This window comes from Lactuca serriola, chromosome 1 (assembly GCF_051521515.1).
Source record: "Lactuca serriola cultivar US96UC23 chromosome 1, Lser_US96UC23_V15, whole genome shotgun sequence".
NCBI lineage: Eukaryota > Viridiplantae > Streptophyta > Magnoliopsida > Asterales > Asteraceae > Lactuca > Lactuca serriola.
The window spans coordinates 79,287,274-79,300,446 of NC_136408.1; the positions used below are offsets into that span (position 1 = coordinate 79,287,274).

The window sequence follows — 13,173 nt, forward strand, 5'->3', positions numbered from 1 at the left end:
GGTGGTTGTCGGTGATTCTCATGTCATCAGAGTTCTAGTGTTGTCAGAGCTGGAGGTGTTGCAGGAGCTGAGAGATGGGAAGGAAGAGGAAGAGAGTGTGGGTTAGGTTTTAGGGTGAGGGTATGAGGATGGGCAGGTGGGGTTGGGATCAGGTCCAATATATTTATTTTTATTTAAATTATTTTTTATAACTAAAATAATAAAAATATTGAAAAGGATAATATAGTATTTTATTTCTACAAGGGAAAAACGCAATAAAATCATAACCTATGGACGAGTCGAGTGCAAAAAAAACTTAAGGATCAAATGTGTAATCAAACCACATGGACGATTTCAATAATTTATTCTTCTTTTTATACATCTGGTTCAACACCTAAAGTTATTTCTTGCTGATTAATGTTACAACAGTCCAAACCGGTAATTTTTTAAACATAAATGACTTTTCTTAAAAAAAAATAAAGTAGTGACACTTTGAATAGAAACATGAAAATATAATATTTTTATAAAATTAACCCTAAAAGTAACAATAAAATATTCACCTTTTAAATATTCCAAGAATTGTTTTGCATTAAGAACCATGAAGAAGTGCCAAAATATTAAAAAAAATGTAGAATGTGAGAAACAGCAATATACCTTTATATATTACATATTATAACATATTCTACTTTTATTTCTTTCCATTTTTTTCTTACCAAAGCATTGTACTTACCAAAAACCAATCCGAAAATAGCATTGTACTTTCAACTTCATTATTATAACAATGAAAATTGGGTATATTTTTTTAAACTACAACATTGCTATTTCTTCTATTTCCATAACAAATAACAAAAATCTAGAGATTAAAATATATATAAATAACCATATACACTTGTCAAACAACGCACAAAAGCGTGCATATATATTTATTTTCATTCATCTTCTGTCATTCATTCCAATTTTACAACACACAAATCTAAATAAAAACGAGTTCTTCTTCACACGAAAATGTAGCAATAGAAACACAAGAAGTCGATACACAAAAGCCATAAGTGAAAGGATGATTAGATTTTTCCATTTTGAATTTTCATCGGGAGAAACATCGTATACATTATGAAGAGCTTGATACCCTGAAATTGTCCTAACTTGTCCCACTGCAAATGATGTCCCATCATACTCATTCTCCAACAAACCCTAAAAACATAATCAAGTTAAATTCTTTAGTTAAATGCAAAAATTAACAACCTACTTTTGTTTAATTTGTTTATTATAATTTATTATGTATAGTGTCCTACTTTCATTAAAAATCTACTTAATCATAACAATGTCATCCAAATACAAATTTTTAAATGTACAATATCTTGATAAGAAAAAGGTTTTATTGTTTATTTTTGTAAAGTAATAAATTAGTTTTTAGAAATAAAAAAGGGTTAATCTCATAAAACTAAAAGACCCTATATTTTGTGTTTTTTCCCGATTAAACCTCATCTTTATTTTTTTCATGAAAAAGACCTTATATTTTTTCATTTTTTCCAAAAAAACCCTCTCCTTTGTCTTTTTTTTTCTGAAAAAAAAAAAAAAAAAAAAAAAAAAAAAAAAAAAAAAAAACTCAACCTTGTAAATGTTTCCAAATAAATCCTCAACTTTTTTAGTTTTTCCTAAAAAAAAACCCTTGCATTTTACAACTTTTTTTAAAGAAAAATGACTAAAAGGTCCAAATAGGAAAAAATGAATAAATACAAGGTCTTTTTAAGTTGAGGTTTAATCTGGAAAAAAACACAAAATATAAGGTCTTTTATGAGATTAACCCAAAAAAAAAAAAGAACTAAAAGTACAATGTTATAATTGGTTATATTTTTCAAAAAAAAAAAATTGAAAGTAGAATGTTGTAATAAATCCTTTACTTTTATTCATTTATTAAAGTTCCAAATAATTACACAACCAGCATAAACACATATTCTTCATATCAATGTCTTGATAAGAATTAAAAAAAAACACACACACACACCCAATTTTTTCAAAATACAAATAAAAAATTCCTCATAAAACATACCTGAATTGAGTAAGTGTGGAAAGAAATATAAGATATGGGAAACATCCACACGGGTCCCGGCAAAGCACTTCTAATTCGAAAATAGCCAGCAGAAAGCATCATCATCACCTATAAAATCAAACATCATAGGGGTATTTCAGACATTTGAACGACACTAACATAATATAACAATAGCTTCTTGGATGATTTTTAAGAAACTCACATGTATAAACACGAGTGTTGAAATAGTCCAAAACATATCTTGCAAAATAGTGGCAACAACAAGCACAATCCCTTCATTAACCAAAAGGCACATGAAGAAATTGAGCACAAAATACATCATAAAGCTGAAATCATTTCTTAACCCCACAAGGAAATAGAAAACAAGACTTGATGAAATTGAGATTAGAAATAAAAACGGGAGACTTGCAAAAAGTTGTCCTGTTAAAAATACTAATCCCCCTGAATGTTGATTTGAATCTTCACAACCATACACCTGCATTCAATAAAATTTGTAGTTTTTTTCTTATTTAGACATTGTACTTTGAAAAATGTATTACATGCTATAAATGATAATAAACAAATGAATGAAAGTATGTTGCTATTTCTTGCAATTTGATAGGGATCATAATTACCTTGACTTCCTTCAATTGTGCAGGGACCCCAACAATGCTTAGTAGAGAAGCAAAAGATACAAACACAAAGATTGCAGCTACTCGTGTCTGAGAATATACAAAATCTTGTAAGTCAAGGAAAAGATTAACGTTGTAAACCACATAGGAATGGAATGTGATTCCGATCAATTGCTCATTCCGTTCTTTTGTCAATTCCATTCCATAATATTTACGCAAACTTACCGCAACTGAAGACAACGAATGCCCTAATCCCGAAAAAGCAGTGCCAACACACAGTGCAAGAAGCATGCAAAGAATCAACCGAAGCCAATAATATTTCCACTCTCTTGACATAATCAACAATGATCTCCATGTCAACACTGCAATTCTTGTTGCACTATTTGCTTTACCTTTGCTTTTTAAAGATGGACCTTCCTGTTGCCATAATTTCAATAAAAAAAAACATCTTATTAAACTACGAAAAGAATAATATTAACTTAAAATGTAATCTTGAAACTAACAAAATCAAAAGTTGTAATGATTTTACCCTTTCGGTTAGCCTAAGTATCATAGTTTCAACTGCTGCTGCATCAGCTGAAGATCTATATGTTTCTTCAAGGGTTCGGATTGCAATTGCAGTGTCCATATTAACCGATGAAAAATCTCCATTGTCATCCTATTTCAAGAAATATTAATTATAATTCATAAGGCTTTAAACTTTGTGATGTATATTGAATAAATCTTTGAAGTTTGTGATGAAGAATGTATGATATATCACCTGCCAAGTTTTGCACATTGCAATAATTCGATCAAAATCGGTGTTTATTGCACGAAGAAAATGATCAGAAGGACTTTGCATAATAGGGCAAGGAAACCCTGCGTTTGAAAAATGTTGCAAACAAGCCAATGTTTCTCCAAAAAACAATGTGTTTCCATTTGAAAGAAGACAAATTCGGTCATAAAGTCCAAACACTTCTGTGCTACTTTGATAAATGGTGAAAATTAACGTGCAACCTGTGCTTGCTAGCTTCTTCAATGTCACCATCATCAAAAGTGCAGAAACACTGAAAAAAAAATGAAAAGATTGTTTATTTGTTGTTTATTGATTTATTCCACAAAAGGGTATTGAGAGTAAGGGCAAAAAGATTGTATATTGTTCATCAAAAGTGCAGAAACACTGAAAAAAATGGAAAGATTGTTTATTTGTTCATCAAAAGTGCAGAAACATTGAAAAAAATGGAAAGATTGTTTATTTGTTGTTTATTGATTTATTCCACAAAAGGGTATTGAGAGTAAGGGCAAAAAGATTGTTTATTGTTCATCAAAAGTGCAGAAACACTGAAAAAAAATGGAAAGATTGTTTAGTTGTTGTTTATTGATTTATTCCACAAAAGGGTATTGAGAGTAAGGGCAAAAAGGTAAAATCTTTGACCTGTCAAGTTGGTAGAGAGGTTCATCTATGAATAAGACTTGTGGCCTCATTACAAGCTCTCTTGCTATGCTGACACGTCTTCTTTCGCCACTTGGAAGGCCTTTCATGTAACAATGTCCACCTATGAGTTTATTTGCATAGTCACCTAATGACATGGCAAGAATTGCATCCTCTACAACACTTTTCTTTTGATAAAAAAAACCAGGAAGTTGAAGGAGTGCTGAGTAGTAAAGAAACTCGCGAACTGTTAATGATCCAATTAGTGTGTTTTTTCTCTCAACAAATCCCTTTCAACAGCACAACAAGTTTGTTAGAAAAATCGGGTCCCACAACATAAAAATGTTGATTCCATTCCATCTTACTAAACAAATCTTGAAAACTTACATAGGATCCATACTGCAACTTTGATTTTGCTCCATTGATGAATACTTCACCATATGTTTTAGCTGAATCATCCAACCTTCCTAAAGAGGAATGAAAACTTGTTAAATATCAAAAATCTAAAACTGGAAATAAAAAAAAAATGTTAAAGTTTGACTAAATACCTGCAAGGGCTCTTAACAATGTTGACTTTCCTGACTTTCCGGGGCCCATGATGACTGTCATTGTTCCAGGTAAAGCATAGCCATTTGAGCTTTTTATAACTCGATCAGAGTATTTTCGTTTTCCCTTTATAGTAACTGTTAAATCCTTCCACACCATTGTAGCACCTGCTATCTTTCTTGCTACAACCGCACCTTCTGGTAATGGTGGAGATGGCATGGAGCCACTGTTGAGCTTTGAAAGAGATGGTGAGATGGGGGTGGTGGCGGTGTTAATGGAGTCACCACCACCACCACCACTCTCTTCCACCCTAACTTCAACATCTGGTTCTTCCCAATCAGGTGAATCTTCAAATGAAATTGGTTGTCTTAAAGCACCTGGTTTTCTTAAGTAGAAAAAGTTACTTGATGGTACTCTGCTAGCAGGACTGCTTGCTGAAGATGATGAAGATCTGTAGTTATCTGATTGAGACTGTATTTCTTCCATTATATCTATCTACCCCTCTGTAACAATGAGAATAAGATCAATGCTTCATTAAGAAAGACTTCGTATATAAGAGAATAAGATCAACTACATTCACTTTAGAGCATTAAATTCCAACCACAAAACTAAGAGGACTTTCAACAAACAGGTGGTGAGCACAATCATCATTACTCCATCCTCTTGTTTGAAGCTCGAATCTCAAAATCTACTGAACCAAATGTGTCGGAAACAATAAATTGAAGAAAATCTAGTCGCGTAAAACCATTAACCCACGTATGCAGCAAAAGGTGATATAAGAAAGCTTCATCGAGATTCGAGAAAACCAATCTAATGTCTGACCCAAATGAATACACCGCACTCCAAGTAAGATTCTGATCTCTCCATGAAACACGACTACTAAGAACCCTAAAAGATTGTTTTTTACTACATTAAATTAACTTAGCAACTTCAGGAAACACAATGAAGAGGGTATCGACCCTTTTCTTTTGAGTATTGAGCAGTGAAACAATGGTCCAAATGGGGTGAACAAAAACTACACCACAAGAAGCTAAAACCAGCAGCCATAGACGCTCAATATACTTGCAGAATGAATGAACACAAAAGTAAGATTGAAAGACAAAGACAGGAGATTGTAGAGAGTGACAAACTAACCTGGATCTGAGGGGGAGAAATGAGAAATCGATTGTTGTGAGAAATGGAAGACAAAAGACAGCGTCGAGTCGACATATCATTATTATTTACTCCAGGCTGACTTCAACTGAGTTTGGATTATTTTCATAAACACCCCCTAATTTTCTGTATAACTGCGGGAACAACCTTGAAGTTTTATTTCTTCGATAAAAAGGTATTTGGAGGCGCGTCTTGCTCATTATTTGATTATTTCGAATTAAAGTTGCATTTAAGTAATTTTTATTTAATTATTTGTGGATCCCTTAATATATAAGAATAAAATAAAAATGATTAGTTATAACTCAGTTTAACCTGAGTTAAAATATTTATTAATAAACCATATAAATATGTTATTATGTTTGTCTAGATAAATATTGCTCAAATTATAGATGACAATTTAAAAAAAAAAAATAAAGAAGTAGTAAATACTTTTTTGAAGTTATTATTTAAGTATGGGCATTTTATATCACATAGTTTTTCTAGTAACCCGTATGTACCATTAATAATTTAATATAAATCAATTTATTAAGTTTATACAGAGCATATTTTTATTTACATGATTCATATAAATTTTGATTTTTTTAGCTGCAAATATAGCATAAATAAATTAAAAATATCTAGTAAGAATATGTGATATATAATAAAAGATATTGTGCTATTTCATGTGGTTGTGAATGGTGATATCTTATATGTCGATTTTATTGTGTAGCTATATGGGCTTACCCGTCAATTAAAAATGGATCGGGATTGAAATGAAAATTCTTATGCTAAATGGTTTTTTATATTTATATTTCCAATTACTTTGTTTAAAGTAGGCAAATATTCTTTTCTGAAACAAAGAAAAATGCTAAATATTCTCTTTTCAAAAAATTAAAATGGATGAATAATATCTTTTTAATAGCGTATGATAAAAGTTATGGTACACGTTTCGCTTTTACGGAACTATTTATGAGAAAATCCAAAATAGCACCAAATAAATAGATAAAAAAAAAACAATCAAATATCTAAATAACAATTTTCATATATTTTGATAATGCAAAGTGCACGTAAGTTTATATTAAATAATAGCTTTAGTTATCTCAAACCAAACTTGACTTATTGCTAATTGTATTTTATTTTATTTTATTTTTTTTGTTTGAATATAAATATAAATTTCTAAATGCCGAATTAAAAAGTACGGAGTATGATATAAAGATTTGAGTCGATTCAGTTTATGTCTTTATGGGTAAGTTACCTTTTTTCGATACTGCAAAAGGAGTTCTGGTAATATGCACATGTCTTGGTGGGATGGATATCATTTCAAGGAGAAACATACAAGAATTTATAGTTTTTTTTTTTTTTTTTTTGTCTTCAATATATATTTTTCGCAAGAGGCGTGGTAAACTAGTAATTATAGTTTTTATATACACCAATTACTATATATACTAAGGGGTTAGGGAATATACATTACAGTCCCACCTAAGCTTGGATATTAAACCTCTAAAATATGTCATTTTAACTTAGTAAATATATCCGGTTTGGTTTTCACTTGGTAAATATACCATCATCGATAACATTTCTTTCGTCCATTATCATTTTACCATGGTTGTTTTCTTTCCTCCATTATCGTTTATTACTTCACCTCAGTGAACATTACTTTTTTCCACTGTCACAAAGGTCGAATATAATCAATATTTTTGCTTCCTTATTAAAACTATTGCATCGATCTTGAATCTACATTGTCAAGTGTTAAGCGTGAATCTCATAAACACAATCTTTATATTGTAAAACAATGTATTTTTATGAAGTTTAGTACTTAAACTTAGGGGTCGTTTGTTTACCTCTTAATTGCAAAATTAAGAGGCAATGTCTTAATATTTCAGATTCAGAGCGTTTGTTTGCGTATTATATTTTACCTCTTAAACTTAAAAATATCTCTTATTTTTTCAGATGTTAAACCAAGTCAGAAAAAAAAACACGTGTGCTTTCTATTTGCCCTAATCGACCAATCGACCGCCTCCTTTCTTTCCTTCCCACATCATCTGCTCCCATCGCATCTTCTCCCACCGGCGACACCAGCGACTGCTACCACCGATGACGCCAGCGACGCCGCACATCGACGACGCCAGCAACGCCGACAGCCTCCGCCGTCGCCGACTGCAGCTTGTTTTCTTTCTCCCGCCGACTGTAGCAGGTTCGTTTCTTCCTTTTTTTGCCCTCGAATTCAATGGTCTTGTTTGTTCCTTCTTTCCCTTCAAAATTGAAAATCAAAAATCGAAATTATTATGCTATAATTTTCTGATTTGTTAAACCAAAATTAATAGTTGATGTTTTGCTAGGTTTTGATGTTATATGCTCCATTATGATGTTATATGCTTGATAGTGATGTTATATGTTCCGATCTGAATTTGTTCAATGGATATGATCAAATATTGATGCTGAATGTTGATGTTATGTTTGATTCAATGTTGATGCTGAATTTTGATGTTATATTTTGATGTTATATGCTGAATTTTGGTGTTATTTTAATGTTATGTCTAATGTTTTCATGATTATTATGCTGAAATTTTGTTGCTGAATTCTTACTTCTCTTTGATGTTCATGAAATATCCATTACTTTTGCTATTGTGCATTTGTTTTGTTGAAGTAGTTGTTGATTATGTGCATTTGTATTGCTTAAATTGTTGTTGAAGAGTGTGTATTTGCAATGCTTAACTTGTTGCTAAAACATACATTTTTTTGTTGATTTTATCAAAGAAATGGGAGAAAAGAAAGATAGGATTAGTTGGAAGGTTGAAGGTGTAGAGAAAGCGTTTCTAGAAGTTTGTTTACATGAAGTTACAGTTAATGGACGGGAAGGAAGTAGTTTGAAAGCACTATCTTGGAGGAATGTTGCTGAAACATTAAAAATCGAACATAACTTTATTGTCGACCAAAAACAAATGATGAACCGCTATGACTACCCAAAGTCAAAGTTTGGTGCTTTTTTTTAAGTTAAAAAATAAAACCGGCAATGTGTACAATTCAACAACCAACACCTTCAATCTTTCCAAAGAAGAATGGGAACTAGAATCGAAGGTATTTTGTTTAGTTATAAAAATTATATTATCATTTTTAAATAATAAAATATTTGTTCCAAACAGTCAAACAAACATGTGGATTCTTTGAGACGCACGCCACTACCGTACCCCGACCTTTGCACACAGCTGTTTGAAGGCGCGACTGCGATAGGCATTCTGATGGGTTTTATTCATAAGAACATCCTATGTGCTCATACAAACCCTAATGCTTGGATCTAGGTTTCTCTATTGTACATGCAATTCATCCAAGACTATAAACCCTATATCTAGCATATGATAATCAATATAACATATAATTAAGGGTTTAGATCATACCTTGATTGTTATGTAGCAATAACAATCTCAAATCCTTATTGTATTGACTTTAGAAAGCTTAGAGTCACAAATGCCACTCCTCTAATGGTTCACAAACACCAATAGCAAGAGGATGAAGATGAGAGAGGAAGGAGGCTGGCCTAAAATGTGTGAAACCCTAGAAGGATACTTGTCCACGTTTTTGGGGCATAAGGGCTCTATATATAGTGAGACTATTAGGGTTATCTAACAAGGAAACCCTAATTTGGATGCTTAAGCCCTAAGCAACCCATGGACTCCTTTCCTTAAAGGCATTGGACGATTTCTAATGGGTTTCCCCATAGAATTCGTCCACTCCTTAATATAAGGCAATCCATAGCCCAAATTGCAATTATCTTATAATTACAATTCCAGTCCCTTAAGTTTAACTAATCTCTTTTAGTCACAAAACTAATAATTAATTCTTGACTAATATTAATTAAACAATATGATTTCTCCTTTAATATATTATTCTCATAATATATTAATAAATCATATTTAATCCTTTCTCTCCATAATTCATCCTATCAAGTTGCTTTGGTGAAGGCAACCCAAAAGGACCATGCATCACCGGGTCAAGTACATACCAAAATAGTTATGGACTTAGACACTAATCCAACACATTCATAGTTGGGGGCCAACTTCTACCCTTCCCCGTCCTACTCAAGAGTCAAGCCAGTATAGTTTGCATGACTTTGATGCCATTGATTGCACTCAACAAGAAATTGTAGGTCTCAGTGATGAGTCATCCGCTCAATCAAAAAAACAAAAGACTACAGATACGGCAAAAAGTCAAAATAAAAGTAAAGATAAGGGTAAAGATGCATCCAATTCAAGATTGCTTGAAATCGGGGAAGATATTGCCACAGTTGCTAAAATATTTATGGAAAAGCATTCTTCTTCAAATTTGGATGCGTGTATGGAAAAATTGGAGAAGTTAGGATGGGGAATATTTGATACAAGATACACTACTGTTGTTGCTCTTTTTGGTGAAGGTACGGATAAGAGGCACGTGTGGTTAACCATTGATCCAGCTATTTGTGATAATTGGGTCAAGACTATTGGAGCACATTATGGAATGTTCGCTAAGGGGTCGTTTGATAGTTGCTGACTGGGTTAGAGCTGACTGGGTTAGAAGCTGACTAGGTTAGAAATGTTGAATGAGTCCATATCTGACTGAGTTTATGATGTTTGATTATTTATCAGAATGGTTGTGTTGAATGAAAAGATGACCATATTACCCTTGTGTTGTCTCTTGTGCTGGATAAAAAAAATTATAAAAACACAAATTATCATATAAAATCCAAATTAAACATACATCAATTAAAATCCAAATACAAAATGTAATACAAAATCCAAATACAAATTGTCATACATAATAAAAAAATACACCATTTAACGTGAACCATTTGAAAGTAACTGATTAGCAATCTGGTCACACAAAGTAGTCATAAAGTCAACGGCTTCTGAACCCCATTCTATGCCTTCTATGTTTTGACCCTCATTTCCTCCACCACCCACATTAGGAGTAACCATAGTGTTTTGTTCAAAGTTCGTAAATAATTCATCTTCAATATCGTATTTCCTTATAAAATTATGGAGAGCAACGCAAGCAATGACTATGTCTCTTTGCACTGGAAAAGGATAAGAAGCCATTTGTTTTAAAATTAGAAATCTCGCCTTCAATACACCATAAGCACGTTCAATGTAATTTCTAAGTTGTGCATGAGCATGATTGAACCTTTCTTCCTTAGTTAAAGCTCTATTTCTTCAAAAATCGGATAACCAATACCTAGCATTGCGGTAGGAAGCCATAAATTCACGGGTGTTGGTGTATGCGGCATCACAAAGGTAATATTTATCTGTAGATGTATGACAAATTTATCATATAAATAAAAAAAGATAAAAAAAACGTATAGTAAAGTTACAAACCTGGTGGAGGGAATGGAAATCTGGAAGTCGGGTTAAATGCAACTTCTTTCAAAATTTTAGAATCGTGTGTTATGCCCTCCCATCCAGCCCATACAAAGGTGAATATCATATCAAAATTACAAATTCCGATTACATTTTGATAACATTCACCTTTTCCTCTTCCCCTATAACGAGTTTGTTGATCAACAGACACAACTGCATGTACAAGTGTTCCATCTAGTGCACTTATTGCTCCGGGAAATATCTGCATTAGCCGTCTATGTCGTTCTAATGTATTTCTTGTTCCATTAGACAAGGTTGGTACTATAATTTATCATGCAAAACACATCATTGCACATAAGACCTCATGAAAATATTGATGAATTGTTTGTATGGAGTGATGAAATCTTTCTTTAACGACTCGAAAACGTCCAGTATGTCCTATAACATGTAAAAACATAGCCATCTTCTCTTCAACGCTTATCGTCCTACTAGAGTGCAACCAATTTCTTTCTGTAAAGTGATTGCATAATAGTACAAATGCATCTTGTGAAAGACGTATCATATCGAAACATTGTAGAGGACATTGGTGTATCAAATCTTGCGTATACACATACCCCTTTGCTATCTGTTCGCTAGCTCTTATTCTTTTAATTATTCTTTGCCTTTGTCGGACCAACATCAACCAATACCACGAGAATATAAGAAAATATAAAAAGTCACCTTCTTTATCCATGTGTCCTGTTAGATGTCAAATACAAATTACATTTTAATCAATAACATAACAAACCGTAACATGTAAATACTAAAAGCATAACATTCCATAACATATAAATTCATATAACATAATTGCATCTAAGAAAACAATCCATAACATAACTAAATCGTAACATACTAAAGTCAAACAATGAACCATAACATACTAAAGTCAAACAATTAATCCAAACTTTATTCCCGCATTTGTTACCCACGACTCACAAGTTGGCAAGTTAAGGCGCAACCAAATTTTCCTATTACCAACACTTTCAGCAAATAACATAAGAGCAGTGGTGTATTTCGGATCATATTCTCCCCACTCCAAGCTTGTCAACTTCGCCATACAAGCATCCATCTCCTTGTCAAGATTATTTGCTTCCGTGAATGCTTGTGCAGCCTTGATAATTTCTCTTCCAACTTCTTTCAACTCATCATCAAGTGTGGTATCTTTAGGACCATTTCGTTTGCCCCCTTGTTTTTTGTCCGCCCAGATGATTCCTCACTAGCAGGTTGAGGTACTGTTGAGCTTGGGGTATCTGCATGAGGTGTTGGCTCATACATATCTGTATCCTCAAAATCTTGTGTACTTAAGGTTTCATTGGGACGAGGTAGTGTCGAAGATGGCCCCCAACTGTGAACACTGTTCGAGGTCGCACCATCAAATAGTTGGGTACAGAGTTCAGGGCAAGGGAGGTGTGCATTTCTCAGCTTATCTACATAATTGCTCAACTGTTTGAAAATTTAAGAAATATTATTAAACTAGTAAAAAAACAATCTAATTTAAAAAAATATGTATATATGTACCTTCGCTTCTACTTCCCATTCTTCATTAGTCATGTTAAAAGAATTCGTTACGGGATTATAAATATTTTCTGTTTTGTTTTTAAGTTTTAACCACACTGCATACTTTGCTTTTAAATAGTCATATCAGTTTTTCATTTGTTTTTTGTCGACAATAAAATTATGATCTGTTTTCAATTTCTCCGCGACCACAGCCCATGAGCTTGCTTTTAGGCCACTACCCTCCCGGCCATTGCTTGTTAATTCTTGTATACATGCTTCCAAAAAAGTTTTGTCCACCAATTCCGACTTCCAACTAACCCTAATTCTTTTATCCATCATGTCTATTGTAAAAAGGAAAAACAAATAGCTAATCATCCACATAACACAAATTTACAAATAAATCAAGCATAAATGTGATTTCATCACATTTTTAACAGCATATAACAATCTTTTACTAACAAAAACACATTATGAATTGATTTTATAAGCATACAACAATCTTTAACAATCTTTTATAAACAAAAACACATAAATGTGAGTTCATCATATTTTCAACAGCATATAACAATCTGATTTTATGTC

The 13,173-nt window shown here is 32.5% G+C and overlaps 1 protein-coding gene across 1 annotated transcript; it reads right to left on the reverse strand.

Moving 5' to 3' along the window:
• Positions 1 to 868: 868 nt before the first annotated feature.
• On the reverse strand, positions 869 to 5,854 carry ABCG3 (ABC-2 type transporter family protein). The gene is made up of 11 exons (XM_079031384.1): positions 5,732 to 5,854; positions 4,600 to 5,100; positions 4,439 to 4,518; positions 4,055 to 4,341; positions 3,401 to 3,686; positions 3,170 to 3,298; positions 2,866 to 3,057; positions 2,644 to 2,730; positions 2,232 to 2,504; positions 2,030 to 2,137; positions 869 to 1,170 (listed from the first exon to the last, which is right to left on the reverse strand). The coding sequence occupies exons 2-11, from the start codon at positions 5,081 to 5,083 to the stop codon at positions 913 to 915; spliced, it is 2,184 nt and encodes a 727-aa protein (XP_078887510.1). The 5' UTR covers positions 5,084 to 5,100; positions 5,732 to 5,854; the 3' UTR covers positions 869 to 912.
• Positions 5,855 to 13,173: the final 7,319 nt, after the last annotated feature.

Coding starts and splice junctions, on each gene's coding strand:
- ABCG3 (XM_079031384.1), bottom strand. CDS start 5,083: ATGGAAGAAATACAGTCTCAATCAGATAACTACAGATCTTCATCATCT. Junction 4,519..4,599: donor ATTGTTAAGAGCCCTTGCAG/GTATTTAGTCAA, acceptor ATTCCTCTTTAG/GAAGGTTGGATGATTCAGCT. Junction 1,171..2,029: donor TCCACACTTACTCAATTCAG/GTATGTTTTATG, acceptor TTATGTTTTTAG/GGTTTGTTGGAGAATGAGTA.